Source organism: Mustela erminea, chromosome 11 (assembly GCF_009829155.1).
Source record: "Mustela erminea isolate mMusErm1 chromosome 11, mMusErm1.Pri, whole genome shotgun sequence".
In the NCBI taxonomy this organism is placed as follows: Eukaryota; Metazoa; Chordata; class Mammalia; order Carnivora; family Mustelidae; genus Mustela; species Mustela erminea.
The window spans coordinates 87,668,312-87,681,475 of record NC_045624.1 but is presented as its reverse complement, the minus strand read 5'-3'; the positions used below and the strand labels follow the sequence as shown (position 1 = coordinate 87,681,475).

Here is a 13,164-nt window from a genome sequence, read left to right as displayed (position 1 = left end):
AATGTGTAACTTCAGCATGTTATAAGTTCAACATTTCAAAAGGTAAAACTGTTAAAACTACTAATTTGTTATTTAATATAAAAGCATATTAATAGAGTGCCTGGCTGGCTCAGTCAGAAAAGCATGTAACTAAATCTGGATCTCAGGGTGTGAGTTTAAGCCCCACATCGGATGCAGAGATTAACAAATATATATCAAAATATATATTAAATAAATATATATTAAATATATAAATAAATATATATTAAAATAGATGAATAAAAGTACATTAACTTACAACATTGTCAGCCCAATCTGCTAGGACTGTTGAGATATAGTTCACGGCATTGAGAATCGCACAGTATCGAAAGCCAAGGGAAGCTCTAGTCTCTTCTTTCATCACCTGAGTTAATCGTATCCTAAAATCATCTACTAAGTCCTTCTGTAACTCCAGGAACTGTAGCTTTCTGGAAGCTGTGGGGAGATTTTTATATCTGTCTGTGGAAAAAGTAAGACATGAAGGTTTGGGTTCCATCCATTACACAGTTAGAGGCTTTCCTATTGACACTGTTGGGTGCCTTTGTCAAAAACTCTATCAACTGCGGGCACCTGAGTGGCTCAGTGAGTTAAAGCCTCTGCCTTCGGCTCAGGTCATGATCCCAGGGTCCTGGGGTCAAGCCCCACATTGGGCTCCCTGCTCAGAGGGGAGCCTCTGCCTACTTATGATTTCTGTCAAATAAATAAATAAATAAAATCTTTAAAAAAAAAAAAGGCACCAAAAACCTCTATCAACTGTTCATGTACGGACTTATTTCTACACTTTATAAGGGTATGGGTTTCACAAGTATATATACTTGTCAAAACTCACTGAACTGTATACTTCAGATTCATGTCTTTTACTATGTATAAATCACATGTCAAATTTTTTAAGGCATGAGGAATTTGTAGATGGTGCCTGATTTATGATGGTTCAACTTAAGATTTTTCAAGTTTACAATAGTGCAAAGGCCATACGCATTCATAGAAACGACTTCAAATTTTTTATTTGGATCTTTCCGCAGACTAGCAATATGGGGTACAACCCTCTCATGACCCTGGGCAGAGGGAGCAAGCCACAGCTCTGTCAGCCACGGGACGGAGAGGGCAGACAGCCGATGCCTTTACAGAATGGTTGTACCCACACAACCATTTCGGTTTTCGCCACCAGTGCAGCACTCAATACATTACATGAGAGAGTCAATACCTTATCATAAAATAGGCTTTCTGTTAGATGATTTTGCCCAATGAATGGCTAATGTTAATGTTGTGAGCATGTGCAAGATAGACTATGATATTCAATAGGTTAGGCGTATTAAATGCATTTCTGACTTGGAATATTTTCATTTAGGATAGGTTTATGAGGCTATAGCCCCACTGTAAGTCAAAGATCTATATATACAAAAATCATTCCATTTCTTCAACAAAAAAAAATGACTTATTTTTTCACAGGAGGAAGGGGTGCTTGGGTGGCCCAGTCAGCTAAATGTCTGGCTTTGACTTGGGTCATGGTCCCAGGGTCCTGGGATGGAGCCCTGTGTCGGGCTCCCTGAGGGAGTCTGCTTCTCTCTCTCCCTCTTCTTCGTCTCTATCTCCCTCTGCCCCTCCCTGCTCAGGTTCTCTCTCTGTCTCTGTCAAATAAATGAAATCTTCAAAAAAAAAGAAAAGAAAAAGAAAAACTTTTTTTTTTTTTTTGAAGATTTCATTTATTTATTTGACAGACAGAGACACAGAGAGAGAGGGAACACAAGCAGGGGGAGTGGGAGAGGAGAACAGTCTTCTTGCCAAGCAGGGAGCCCAATGCAGGGCTCGGATCCCAGGACTCTGGGATCATCATGACCTGAGCTGAAAGTAGATGCTTAATGACTGAGCCACCCAGGCACCTCCCAAAAAAGTTTTTTTAGATTTCTTGTGTGTTCTAGTGTTTTTCATATTCTTCACACAATGAAGAATATGGAGTTATTTACTGGCTAGGCTGGAATGACACTTCTTCAGGTGACTACCCAGGCCCAAGAAATGGACAAGCTAGAAGAAAATGGTACTGAGGGCTCAGGGGCACCTGGAGCAGCAGCAAGTCTCCAGTGGGACAATGCAGAAAATTATGGCCCAAACAGGACTAGAGGCTGCTAGGCCCTCCTCCAGCCAGAAATTGTGGCACTGTAAGAAGAGTTCCTCTCTTCTTTTTTTTTTTAAGAATTTTATTTATTTATTTGACAGACAGAGATCACAAGTAGGCAGGGTCAGGCAGAAAGAGAGGAGGAAGCAGGCTCCCTACTGAGCAGAGAGCCTGATGCGGGACTCGATCCCAGGACCCCGGGATCATGACCTGAGCCAAAGACAGAGGCTTAACCCACTGAGCCATCCAGGCACCCCTATTATTGTATTCTTCTGCAATCTTTTCTTTTTAAAAAGATTTTATTTATTTACTTGAGAGAGAGAGCACGAGAGAGAGAGTGAACAAGCATGAGTTGGGGGGCAGAGGGAGAGGGAGAAGCAGGCTCCCCACTGAGCAGGGAACCCGATATGGGACTTGATCCCAGGACCCTGGGATCAGGACCTGAGCGAAAGGCAGACACCCAACCGACTAAGCCACCCAGGGGTCCCTTCTGCAATCTTTTCTGTTTTAAGGAGAAAAATAACAGTATTTAAAATTCAGCGCCTGGGTGGCTCAGTGGGTTAAGCCTCTGCCTTCGGCTCAGGTCATGATCTCAGGGTCCTGGGATCGAGTCCCACATTGGGCTCTTGCTTGGAAGGAAGCCTGCTTCCTCCTCTCTCTCTCTGTCTACTTGTGATCTCTCTCTGTCAAATAAATAAACCTCTTAAAAAATAATAATAATAAATAAAAGAAAATAAAATTCAGGTCAATCTACTGAAGACACTTAAGCTGAATGGCCAAAGAATTCAGGTAATAAAAATAAATTCTCGGGGCACCTGAGTGGCTCAGTGGGTTAAAGGCTCTGCCTTCACCTTGGGTCATGATCCCAGGGTCCTGGGATCGAGCCCCACATCAGGCTCTCTGCTCCGCGGGTAGCCTGCTTCCCCCCACCCACCCCCGTGCCTGTCTCTGCCTACTTGTGATCTCTGTCTGTCAAATAAATAAATAAAATCTTTTTAAAATAAATAAATAAATAAAATAAATTCTCATTATTTTTAGGTAGCCATTCAGGAATTTCCTCCTCATATATACCAATGTTTAAGATATTAAATTATTAAAAATCTGAAAGCAAGTATATTGTACTAGGATTCTACAAGATAGAAACTATATTTAAAGATATTAAAATAGCCACTATATGATATTAATTTTGTTGAACTACTTGAAAAAGTACTATATGAAGAATCAGTACTTTTAAAACAAAGTTATATCTTAAAAGATTTCTACTTACCAGTTATTACCAGTAGTAGCGTCATAAAAGTCTCTGCACAATCTGGAACTTTCATCTCATCCACATCGGTGATATCCTTATATTGGGACACCCAGGCAGCTTCTGATGAAAGCACAGAGTCCATTTTTTGAAGAGCAACTAATATGCAGAAAAAGGGAATATGTCAATTAAGTAGTTACAGATACTCTTAAATTTTCAGCACAATTTTTAGGAATGACTTTCCTGTAAAAAGTAAACAAATCCACAATCCCCTACTGGCTGCATTATATTTAACATGCTCTGGTTTAGGGTTGAACAAGATACTTGACTTCTCCCTGCCACCCCTACCCAAAATCTTCAAAATATTTACATTGATTAGACAAGCTACAACCAACAGTTTCTACCAATTACAGAAATAATGTAGTATAATCAGTAGGACAGCTAATTGTATAGACTACTGGCTTGAATGCTGCATTCTGGAAACATGTACAGTCTAAGTGTAAATTCAAGAGAAACTGAAGTTTGATGGGAAGCAAATAAGGCAACTTAGTAAACCATGACCAAGAAAAATTCAGATGACTCTAGTTTTCTACCCAGAGCTGGGGAAGAAAAACACCAAATATTAATACCCACAAAAGAAGACAATTCTTCCCACCCGATGGCTACAAGAGCACTTACATTTTCTCTCCACAGTCAACCATCTCTGAAAACAGGTTTCCTCTGACAGAATATGCATACAGTTGGCAAACGTGTCAGGATAGCCATAAACACTGTGTAGCTCCCTTTCGAACAAAAGCACCTCATCCACCAAATGACAGAAGAGACTGTCATCATAGAGCAGACACGGAATATCAGCAGCTAACTTCTCCAGAACGAGCATCATAAGGCCCCGGGAAAATTCGAGCTGAAAAAAATATGTACGCATAAGGTAAGGTAGACAACAGGTTATTTGTGGACATTCCAACTCTAAAATTGGAATGCTTAGGACCGAGTCTCTTACCCTAGCATTTACCGAAGGGCCCGCTTTGTCCAAAATCGGCTGAATCTTCTCATCCAGAAACTGAGAGTGATTCCCAATCCACATAAGCACCTGAGCCAGGTACCATTCAGGCTAAGGAAAGAAGTAAATCAGTTTGAATTCTTAAGTCATTCCAAGTAGAGAGTTATAATTAAAGGGCTCTATTTAATTGTATACAAGCGGTACTTAAAAAAATTAGTTGAAAATTCCTAAATGTAAGAACGCAATTTCTATTCTGAACTTTAAGGTCAAGCAAGGCTTAATAATCAAATGTATCCCAATGTATTCCCAGCAAATTCCCAAAGGTGGCAGAAGTCAATAAACTCATAAAGTTACAGGACCATGTATATTGAAAATGTGGCACGTCGGGGATACCTAAGTGGCTCAGTGGGTTAAGCGTCTGCCTTCGGCTCATGTTGTGATCCCAGTGTCCTGGGATCGAGTCCCACATCAGGCTCCCTGCTCAGTGGGGAACCTGCTCCCCATAAATAAATAATTAATTAAAAATAATAAAATAGGGCGCCTGGGTGGCCAAGTGGGTTAAGCCTCTGCCTTCGGCTCGGGTCGTGATCTCGGGGTCCTGGGATGGAGCCCCGCGTCTGGCTCTCTGCTCAGCGGTGAGCCTGCTTCCCCCTCTCTCTGCCTGCCTCTCTTCCTACTTGTGATCTCTCTCTCTCTGTCAAATAAATAAATAAAATCTTAAAAAAAAAAAAAAAAAAAAATTTAAAAAAAAAAATAATAAAATAAAATAAAATTAACAAAATAAGTTGTTTTTGTGTATTTCTCTGGAAATACACAAAATGAGTATTACAAAGATCTGACAGCCTTTAAATTGGTTGGGTTTTTTTTTTTTTTGGCCATAGCATTCCAAAATAACTTTTAAACTTGATTTTCTTCTGCTCTGTCTTTTAAAAAAGTAAATTAACAAAACAAAACAACATATGCCTTAAAATAGATATAATCATAGAAAAATAATGTAAGTAGCAGCTTTTGAAATTGTCCCTAGAGCCGATTCTACAAACCTTCCAAGTTTTGTTGGGCTAGTATTCAAAAACATTTACTGGGTGGTAAATCACTGTTGTGTGCTAGGTGCTGGAAATACAAACATGAGTAACAAACACCTGTAATCTCAGGGACTGCACACTTTAGGCTTGATGACGGTGAAAGCACTTTAGGAAACAGTCAACATAACACAATTTTCTCACCTTTCTTACTGCTTCTCTAGAGCTTTAGGTTTATTGCTTTGTCTCACTTACCATTTACTAATTGATTCTACTCTTCTTTCCACTTACACCCCATCCAAAAAAGGAGGAGCCCCATAAACACAAAAGAAGCCGAATTTAAGAACCAAGGGGATAAAAAAAGAACCAGGAAAAAACTGCTGTGGCATTTGTTGGGGCACTGTTTATACCTGGCCCCACACGCTTCACTGTGCGAATTGCTCCTTCAGGTTTATATCAGAAAGAGAAGTGGAAGGCAAGATAGCCGAGTATTAGCTTTTGTGGGTTTTTTTTAAAGATTTTATTTATTTATTTGACAGACAGAGATCACAAGTAGGCAGAGAGGCAGGCAGAGAGAGAGGAGGAAGCAGGCTCCCCGTTGAGCAGAGAGCCCAATGCAAGGCTTGATCCCAGGACCCTGGGATCATGACCTGAGCCAAAGGCAGAGGCCTTAACCCACTGAGCCCCCCAGGCGCCCCGAGTATTAGCTTTTGAATAGATTGTTGATGCTAAAATGATTTGTGGCCGTAAGGGCATGACATGCTAATGAGTGAGCGGATTTCGACAACCTCTCAAGAAAAGTCCGGAAATAGATCTATTTTTTTTAATGCAAAATTTTTTTCCTTTTTATTTATTTGATAGAGAAATCACAAGTAGGCAGAGAAGCAGGCAGAGAGAGAGACAGGGAAGCAGGCTCCCCATTGAGCAGAGAGCCCAATGCGGGGCTCGATCCCAGGACCCTGGGATCATGACCTGAGCCAAAGGCAGAGGCTTAACCCACTGAGCCCCCCAGGCGCCCCAGAAATTTAGATTAAGGACAGTGACAAAATAGGAATTTAACTCTTTAGAGAAAAAAATGTGAATACAATCAGATTTTAACTTAAACCAGAAAAGTACAGACCACTTTGCATTTGCTATTAATAAAAACCAAGGACAAAAGAGTTGAGAAAACATACCTTGCTTATAACATTAGTCTGTCGGTTCCCTCTGAAGTGATACTTGAACCTCTTCTGGAGGGGAGTCAGCATGACCTGGATGGGCAGAATGATAGCCGGGGAAGCAGGAAGACAATATTTCTCTGGAAGTTGTTTTGGCTCAGTAAGTAATTCATCTCTGACAGAGTCGAGTCAAGGGAAAAAATATTTATATGTGTGTATATATGTATATGTGATATATTTTCCCAACAAATATATGATACTAGATAAAATTAATTATAATACAGAAAATGTTACATTACATATGATTTCAATAAAAAGTGCACAAAAATGTTCTTAAAATTAATCTATCTTCCCTAAAATGAAAAATAGTAGTAAGGAACGAAACACATTCAAGTAATTGCTTTACTGGGGCTCCTGGGTGGCTCAGCTGGTTGAGTGACTGCCTCAGCTCAGGTCATGATCCCGGAGTCCTAGCACTGAGTCCCACACCAGGCTCCCAGCTCAGCAGGAGCCTGCTTCTCCCTCTGACCCTCTCCAATCTCATGCTGTTTCACTCTCTCTCTCAAATAAATAAATAAATCTTTAACAACAACAAAAAAAGTAATCACTTTATTAAATTGACACAAAGTTACTAAGATCTTCTCCCAATTGCTTTATTTTTTCCTCCCAAGAGACCTACGTGTGATGTAAACTTGGGTCGGTCATATTTCAGCCTAACCCTCCTCTGCCCCACATGTAATTCACTCGAAAGGAGAAGAATCTACCACCCCATGGGTATATAAATATAAAGGTAAGAACAAACCCAGTACCCCTACTTGACATCTTGGCCACTTTCAAAGTTTTACTCTTCAGCCACGAATCCACTCTTTAAAAAAAAGCCATTTTAGTAAGTTTGAACTCCAACAAAGATACGAGGTTTGTAGTTTCAGAAGCTGACAAAACAGGGTCTCCAGGTTAGTGTAGATGTCAGGGGCACTGGCTGGTCGACTCAAGCCAGCAGCTTGAGACTGGGGGGGTGTGATGAAGGGCCAATGAAGTTGGGCCAAAATTTCCTCAAAATCACTGTAACAGAAAAGTAACACACATGTTTCAGTTAAAATACAAGTCACGAAATATCCTTCTGAAAGCAATTACCACGCAATATAATTCCTTACCTTGTAAGCTTGTCCTTGAGAATCTTGTGCCAGAATTTAACAGTGGCTCTCATGAATGTGAGAAGATGAGTACAAGATGATTCCTGAAGCTTGATGTCAAGTTCCGCCATGTACGCCAGAATCGAGGCTGCCTCTGGGACGTTATTGGTCATCAGATACTGCTGAATGTTATCACTGCAAAATGAGGCAAAGCAGACTTCAAAGATGCTTTGTTCAAGAGAATTCCAAATGCAGAAAAACTGTTTCTCCTTCCTGCTGTATATCAAGTTACATACAAGGAAAAAGGAAGCACCAGCTAGAAGTGGCTTTTTTACCAATGTGGCCAAAGCTTAAAATGGTTCTAGGTAAGCCAGAAGTCAAGATTTCCATGTAAAGCCAATTAATCAAATTCTTTGAAACCAGCCAAACAGATCCCATGAACTACCATTTTGCTTATTTGCCTTTATAAACCAAACACTTTGTTTAAAAATTAGATGTTGCATGTCAACTATACTTCAAAAAAAATTAGGAAAATTAAAATGAGATATTTCTTCTGATAAAAATACGTATTCTAGGGGCACCTACATGGCTCCATCAGTTAAGCACCCAACTCTTGGGTTCCTGTGGGGCTCAGTCAGTTAAGCATCTGCCTTCAGCTCAGGTCATGATCTCAGGGCCCTGGAATCAAGTCCTGCATCAGGCTCCTTGCTCAGTGGGCAGCCTGCTTCCTCCTCTCCCTTTGCCTGCTGTTTTTCCTGCTTGTGCTTTCTCTCTGTCAAATAAATAAATAAAAATCTCTTTTTTTTTTAAAGATTTTATTTATTTATTTGACAGAGATCACAAGTAGGCAGAGAGGCAGGCAGAGAGAGGGGGAAGCAGGCTCCCCACTGAGCAGAGAGCCCAACGCAGGGCTTGATCCCAGGACCCTGAGATCACGACCTGAGCTGAACGCAGAGGCTTAAATCACTGAGGCTTAAACCACTGAGCAGGCGCCCCAATAAATAAAAATCTTTTTAAAAAATGGGGTGCCTGGGTGGCTCGGTGGGCTAAAGCCTCTGCCTTCGGCTCAGGTAATGATCCCAGAGTTCTGGGATCGATCCCCACGTTGGGCTCTCTGCTTGGCGGGAAGCCTGCTTCCTCCTTTCTCTCTCTCTGTCTGCCTCTCTGCCTACTTGTGATCTCTATCTGTCAAATAAGTAAAATAAAATCTTAAAAAAAAAAAAAAAGAAGGGCGCCTGGGTGGCTCAGTAGGTTAAGCCACTGCCTTCGGCTCAGGTCATGATCTCGGGGTCCTGGGATCGAGTCCCACATCGGGCTCTCTGCTCAGCAGGGAGCCTGCTTCCTCCTCTCTCTCTGCCTGCCTCTCTGCCTACTTGTGATCTCTGTCTGTCAAATAAATAAATAAAAAATCTTAAAAAAAAAAAAAAAAAGAATATCAAGAAACCAACTCATTTAGAAAAAAAAGCATCCAACTCTTGATTTCGACTCAGGTCATGAGATCGAGCCCCCCCTTCCCCCCGCCATGCCCTTGCACAGAGCCTACTTAAGATTCTCTCCCTCTGACTCTCCCTGCTTGCACTTGCTCACAAAACAAAAACCCATAGCAATTTAAAAAAAATAATAATATTCCATAGCTTAAACTAAGAAAAAGGAAAAAAAAAATTTTTAATTTTTAAAAAAATTTTTTAAAGCTTTATTTATTTGAGAGAGAGAGAGTGCAAGAGAGCAGTTGGAAGGGGCAGTCACTGAGGGAGAGAGAATCACAAGCAGACTCCCCACTGAGCACAGAGCCTGACAGGGGGCTCAGTCTTAGGACCTGAGCAGAAATCAAAAATCAGATGTTCAATTGACGGAGCCACACAGCTGCCCCAGAACCCTGTTCTTTAATTAATTAATTAAGATGTTAACATATTTATTTATTTGACACAGAGAGAGAGAGAGCACAAGCAAGGGGAGCAGGAGAGGAAGAAGTAGGCTCCACACCGAGCAGGAAGCCCGACGTGGGGCTCAGTCCCAGGACCCTGGGATCATCACGACCCAAGCTGAAGGCAGCCGCTTAACCAACTGAGCCACCCAGGTACCCGACATGGCTCTTTTAAAAAAGAGAGTGCTAACGAAAAGCAGGTGAACATTAGAGAGAACTTAGAAGATGAAGAAAATCTCAGAAGCCCTAAGGAAGCCAGAAATAGAGATTTATCTTGAAGACCTAAAGGAAAGATCTTGCATGTTATTAAAGAAAGAAAGAGCTGTGCTCTACTTGATTATGAATTTGATTCCTATTTCTTTTTTTAAGATTCCATTTATTTATTTTGACAGAAAGAGAGAGAACATGAGCAGGGGGAGGCAGATGGAGAGGGAGAAGCAGGTTCCTTGCTGAGCCACATGCAGGACTCGATACCAGGACCCTGGGATCATGACCTGAGCTGAAAGCAGACACTTAACCATCTGAGCCACCCAGATGCCCTGTTTCCTACTTCTAATATGATTTCCAGGCCAAATGTCTCTTATTTTTTTTAAAGATTTTATTTATTTAGTTGACAGACAGACATCACAAGTAGGCAGAGAGGCAGGCAGAGAGGCAGGCAGAGAGAGAGGGGAAAGCAGGCTCCCCACTGAGCAGAGAGCCCGATGCAGGGCTCAATCCCAGGCCCCTGAGATCATGACCTGAGCTGAAGGCAGAGACTTAACCCACTGAGCCATCCAGGCACCCCCAAATATCTTTTTTAAACAATTCCAACATAGATAAAAGCTATCTACAACCATAATCCTATTTTAATTAACCTATTATCTTGGCTACTACAAGAGTGAGGCTTTTAAACAATTTATTCTACTTAATAAGGTTATTAACATTGCCCCTTATTGGTATTATCTTTCAGAGGGGCAAGGGGCAGTGAAGTAAAAAGAAAGAAGGTTTAAAATTCGTTCATTACAAGTGATTTATCTAAACAAGGAGATGGTCTAAAAGGTTAAGCTGAGGGGCGCCTGGGTGGCTCAGTGGGTTAAGCCGCTGCCTTCGGCTCAGGTCATGATCTCAGGGTCCTGGGATTGAGTCCCACATCGGGCTCTCTGCTCAGCAGGGAGCCTGCTTCCCTTCCTCTCTCTCTCTGCCTACTTGTGATCTCTCTCTCTCTCTCTCTCTCTCTGTCAAATAAATAAATAAATAAATCTTTTAAAAAAAAGAAGGTTAAGCTGATATCTGGAATCACTGGTAACACTACAACCTTGGGCATATCACTCTTGCTGTATATGTAAAACTCAGATGCAACTCAAAGATTTTCACACTGCACTGACAGGTAAAACTTTAAAATCTCGAGAAAAATGCAGGACAAAGTGATACCACATTACTCTTTGGGAGACATAACATAAAATATATTAATTGGGATGAATTTACAATGGGACATTAAGACTCTTGGATGGGGGCACCTGGGTGGCTTAGTGGGTTAAGCCGCTGCCTTCAGCTCAGGTCATGATCTCAGGGTCCTGGGATCGAGCCCCACGTCGGGCTCTCTCCTCAGCAGGGAGCCTGCTTCCCTTCCTCTCTCTCTGCCTGCCTTTTTGCCTACTTGTGATCTCTGTCTGTCAAATAAATAAATAAATAATCTTTAAAAAAAAAAAAAAAAAGACTCTTGGATGACCTTTCCTCCTTAAGTCTTCCAGACAACATGAATGGTTGCTGACAGCTTTGGAGCAAGAGTAGTTGAAACCAAGCAGGATGGAACCATGCAGTTTGGAGGGGCTGGGGGACCGTATCATGAAACCAAATAATGTGCCAATCTAGGCAGAAATGTTCATTTAGCTTGTCTGAAAGGCAGTATCAGACACAGTCAACACTGTAACACACATTCAATTCAGAAAGAAGTATGTACTTTTCCCCCTACCCATAGGTAGCAAAACTCTGTTACTCATCTAAGAATACTGTGTAGCTCTTGTTAGATGATTTCCATTGGGGGCACCTGGGTGGCTCAGTCAGTAAAGCATCTGTCTTCAGCTGTCCCCGGGGTGGGGGGGGGCGTTGTTTCCTGGAATGGAGCCCCACATGGGGCATCCTGCTCAGTGGAGAGTCTCATTCTCCCTCTCCCCCTGGGGTGCGCTAGTGCTGTGCGCTAGTGCTCTCTCTCTCTGTCTCTCTCTCTCATGTTCTCTCTCAAATAAGTAAATGTCTTTTAAAAAAACGATTCTCATTGAAAACAATTCAAATTTTAGAGAAAGCAATCCACTTCAAGTGACCATGTCTAAAAAGTAAAAGTAGAGAATATTACCATGTTGAAGAGTTGTTGTATTAATTTGGTTTTATAAATAACAGTTTTTATTATGTGTTCACAACACAAGTATAGGACTTACAATTTTTACTTAGATTACTTTCTTTCAAATGCAAATTAGGATCCCTGAAAACTTTATGTTCATTCACAATAAAGGAAAAGAATCATTATCATAATGCTATTTTCATAACAACTGGTAAAATTATATTATTATAATCTTTAATTAACTCAATTATTTAATGGCATGCATGCACTCACTAAGACAGAGCCTCAAAGGAAAATAATAATTATGAGAACAAAGAGGCCCTTTTTACCTTAGTTCTTCAATTTGTGAAATCCATTTAAGGTAAGCAAGATGGCGCTCAATCTCTTCAATTTGGCTGATCATGGCCCCAAGATCTTCCATCCAGGGCTGTGCGGTCAGCAAATGGCTGTTAATGGAACTGAAGAGATGAGTTTCTTGCTCCAGAAACTGATTCAGGAATTGCTTTGATTCTTCTGCATTTTTTAAGGCACTCTGAATTCGTTTAGGGATTTCTGATGAAATCGTAAGTACCTGACCATACAAAAAACAAAACCAGCAGCAATCAGATAAAATTTTCAAAACGTTTTCTTTAGACTATTACCTTCAAAATACACGTTTGTTCTAACAGAACTGAAAACTGTCAATTACAAGCTTCAAAAGAGAGGTGTGATTTCTGCATCCTGTACCCACCAAACCAAAACACGAAATGCTGTACATGGAGATGTGTGGGGAGCGGCCTGTCGTCCCAGTAAACACCTCTGGATCTGCCCTCATGTAGCTCAGCACTTTCAGAAGGTCCAGCCAGAGAATACTTTTATGCTTTATCTACTAAATACTTCGATTCAAAAACAAATGAAGCTCTGATTCTAAAAGTCTGAGTATCTGTATGTCCCTAAAGTTACCCAGGTGATTCTGATTTAAGTCCAGGTTGAGAACCACTGACCTGGTAAGATGATAACCAGATAATGCCTTGAGATATGGTATTTACTCATTCTTCTTACAGCACATGGAAAAACATATACAAACATTAGGTATCAATACAGTACAAAGACTATTATAGGGGAATTACAATTTAATCAATACTGATTAGACACTTTGCACAAGGCCCTGTGCAAGGAACAGAGAAACAAGACAACCTCTGCCCTAAAGCTCAGTTCGTGTGGAAGAGAAATGTAAGCAAATACGTCCTGTAAT

At 41.0% G+C, this 13,164-nt stretch overlaps 1 protein-coding gene across 2 annotated transcripts in view; it reads right to left on the bottom strand.

Annotated features, from left to right (window-relative positions):
* RINT1 (RAD50 interactor 1) overlaps positions 1-13,164 on the bottom strand; it is a 34,330-nt gene that overhangs the window by 11,075 nt on the left and 10,091 nt on the right. For both annotated transcript variants that reach the window (XM_032304325.1, XM_032304326.1), the window contains exons 4-11: positions 12,260-12,501; positions 7,708-7,881; positions 7,466-7,615; positions 6,572-6,728; positions 4,378-4,488; positions 4,056-4,281; positions 3,399-3,536; positions 278-477 (exon numbers count right to left, since the gene is read on the bottom strand). In XM_032304325.1, the coding sequence (XP_032160216.1) occupies positions 278-477; positions 3,399-3,536; positions 4,056-4,281; positions 4,378-4,488; positions 6,572-6,728; positions 7,466-7,615; positions 7,708-7,881; positions 12,260-12,501 (1,398 nt within the window). The remainder of the gene's footprint in view (positions 1-277; positions 478-3,398; positions 3,537-4,055; positions 4,282-4,377; positions 4,489-6,571; positions 6,729-7,465; positions 7,616-7,707; positions 7,882-12,259; positions 12,502-13,164) is intronic.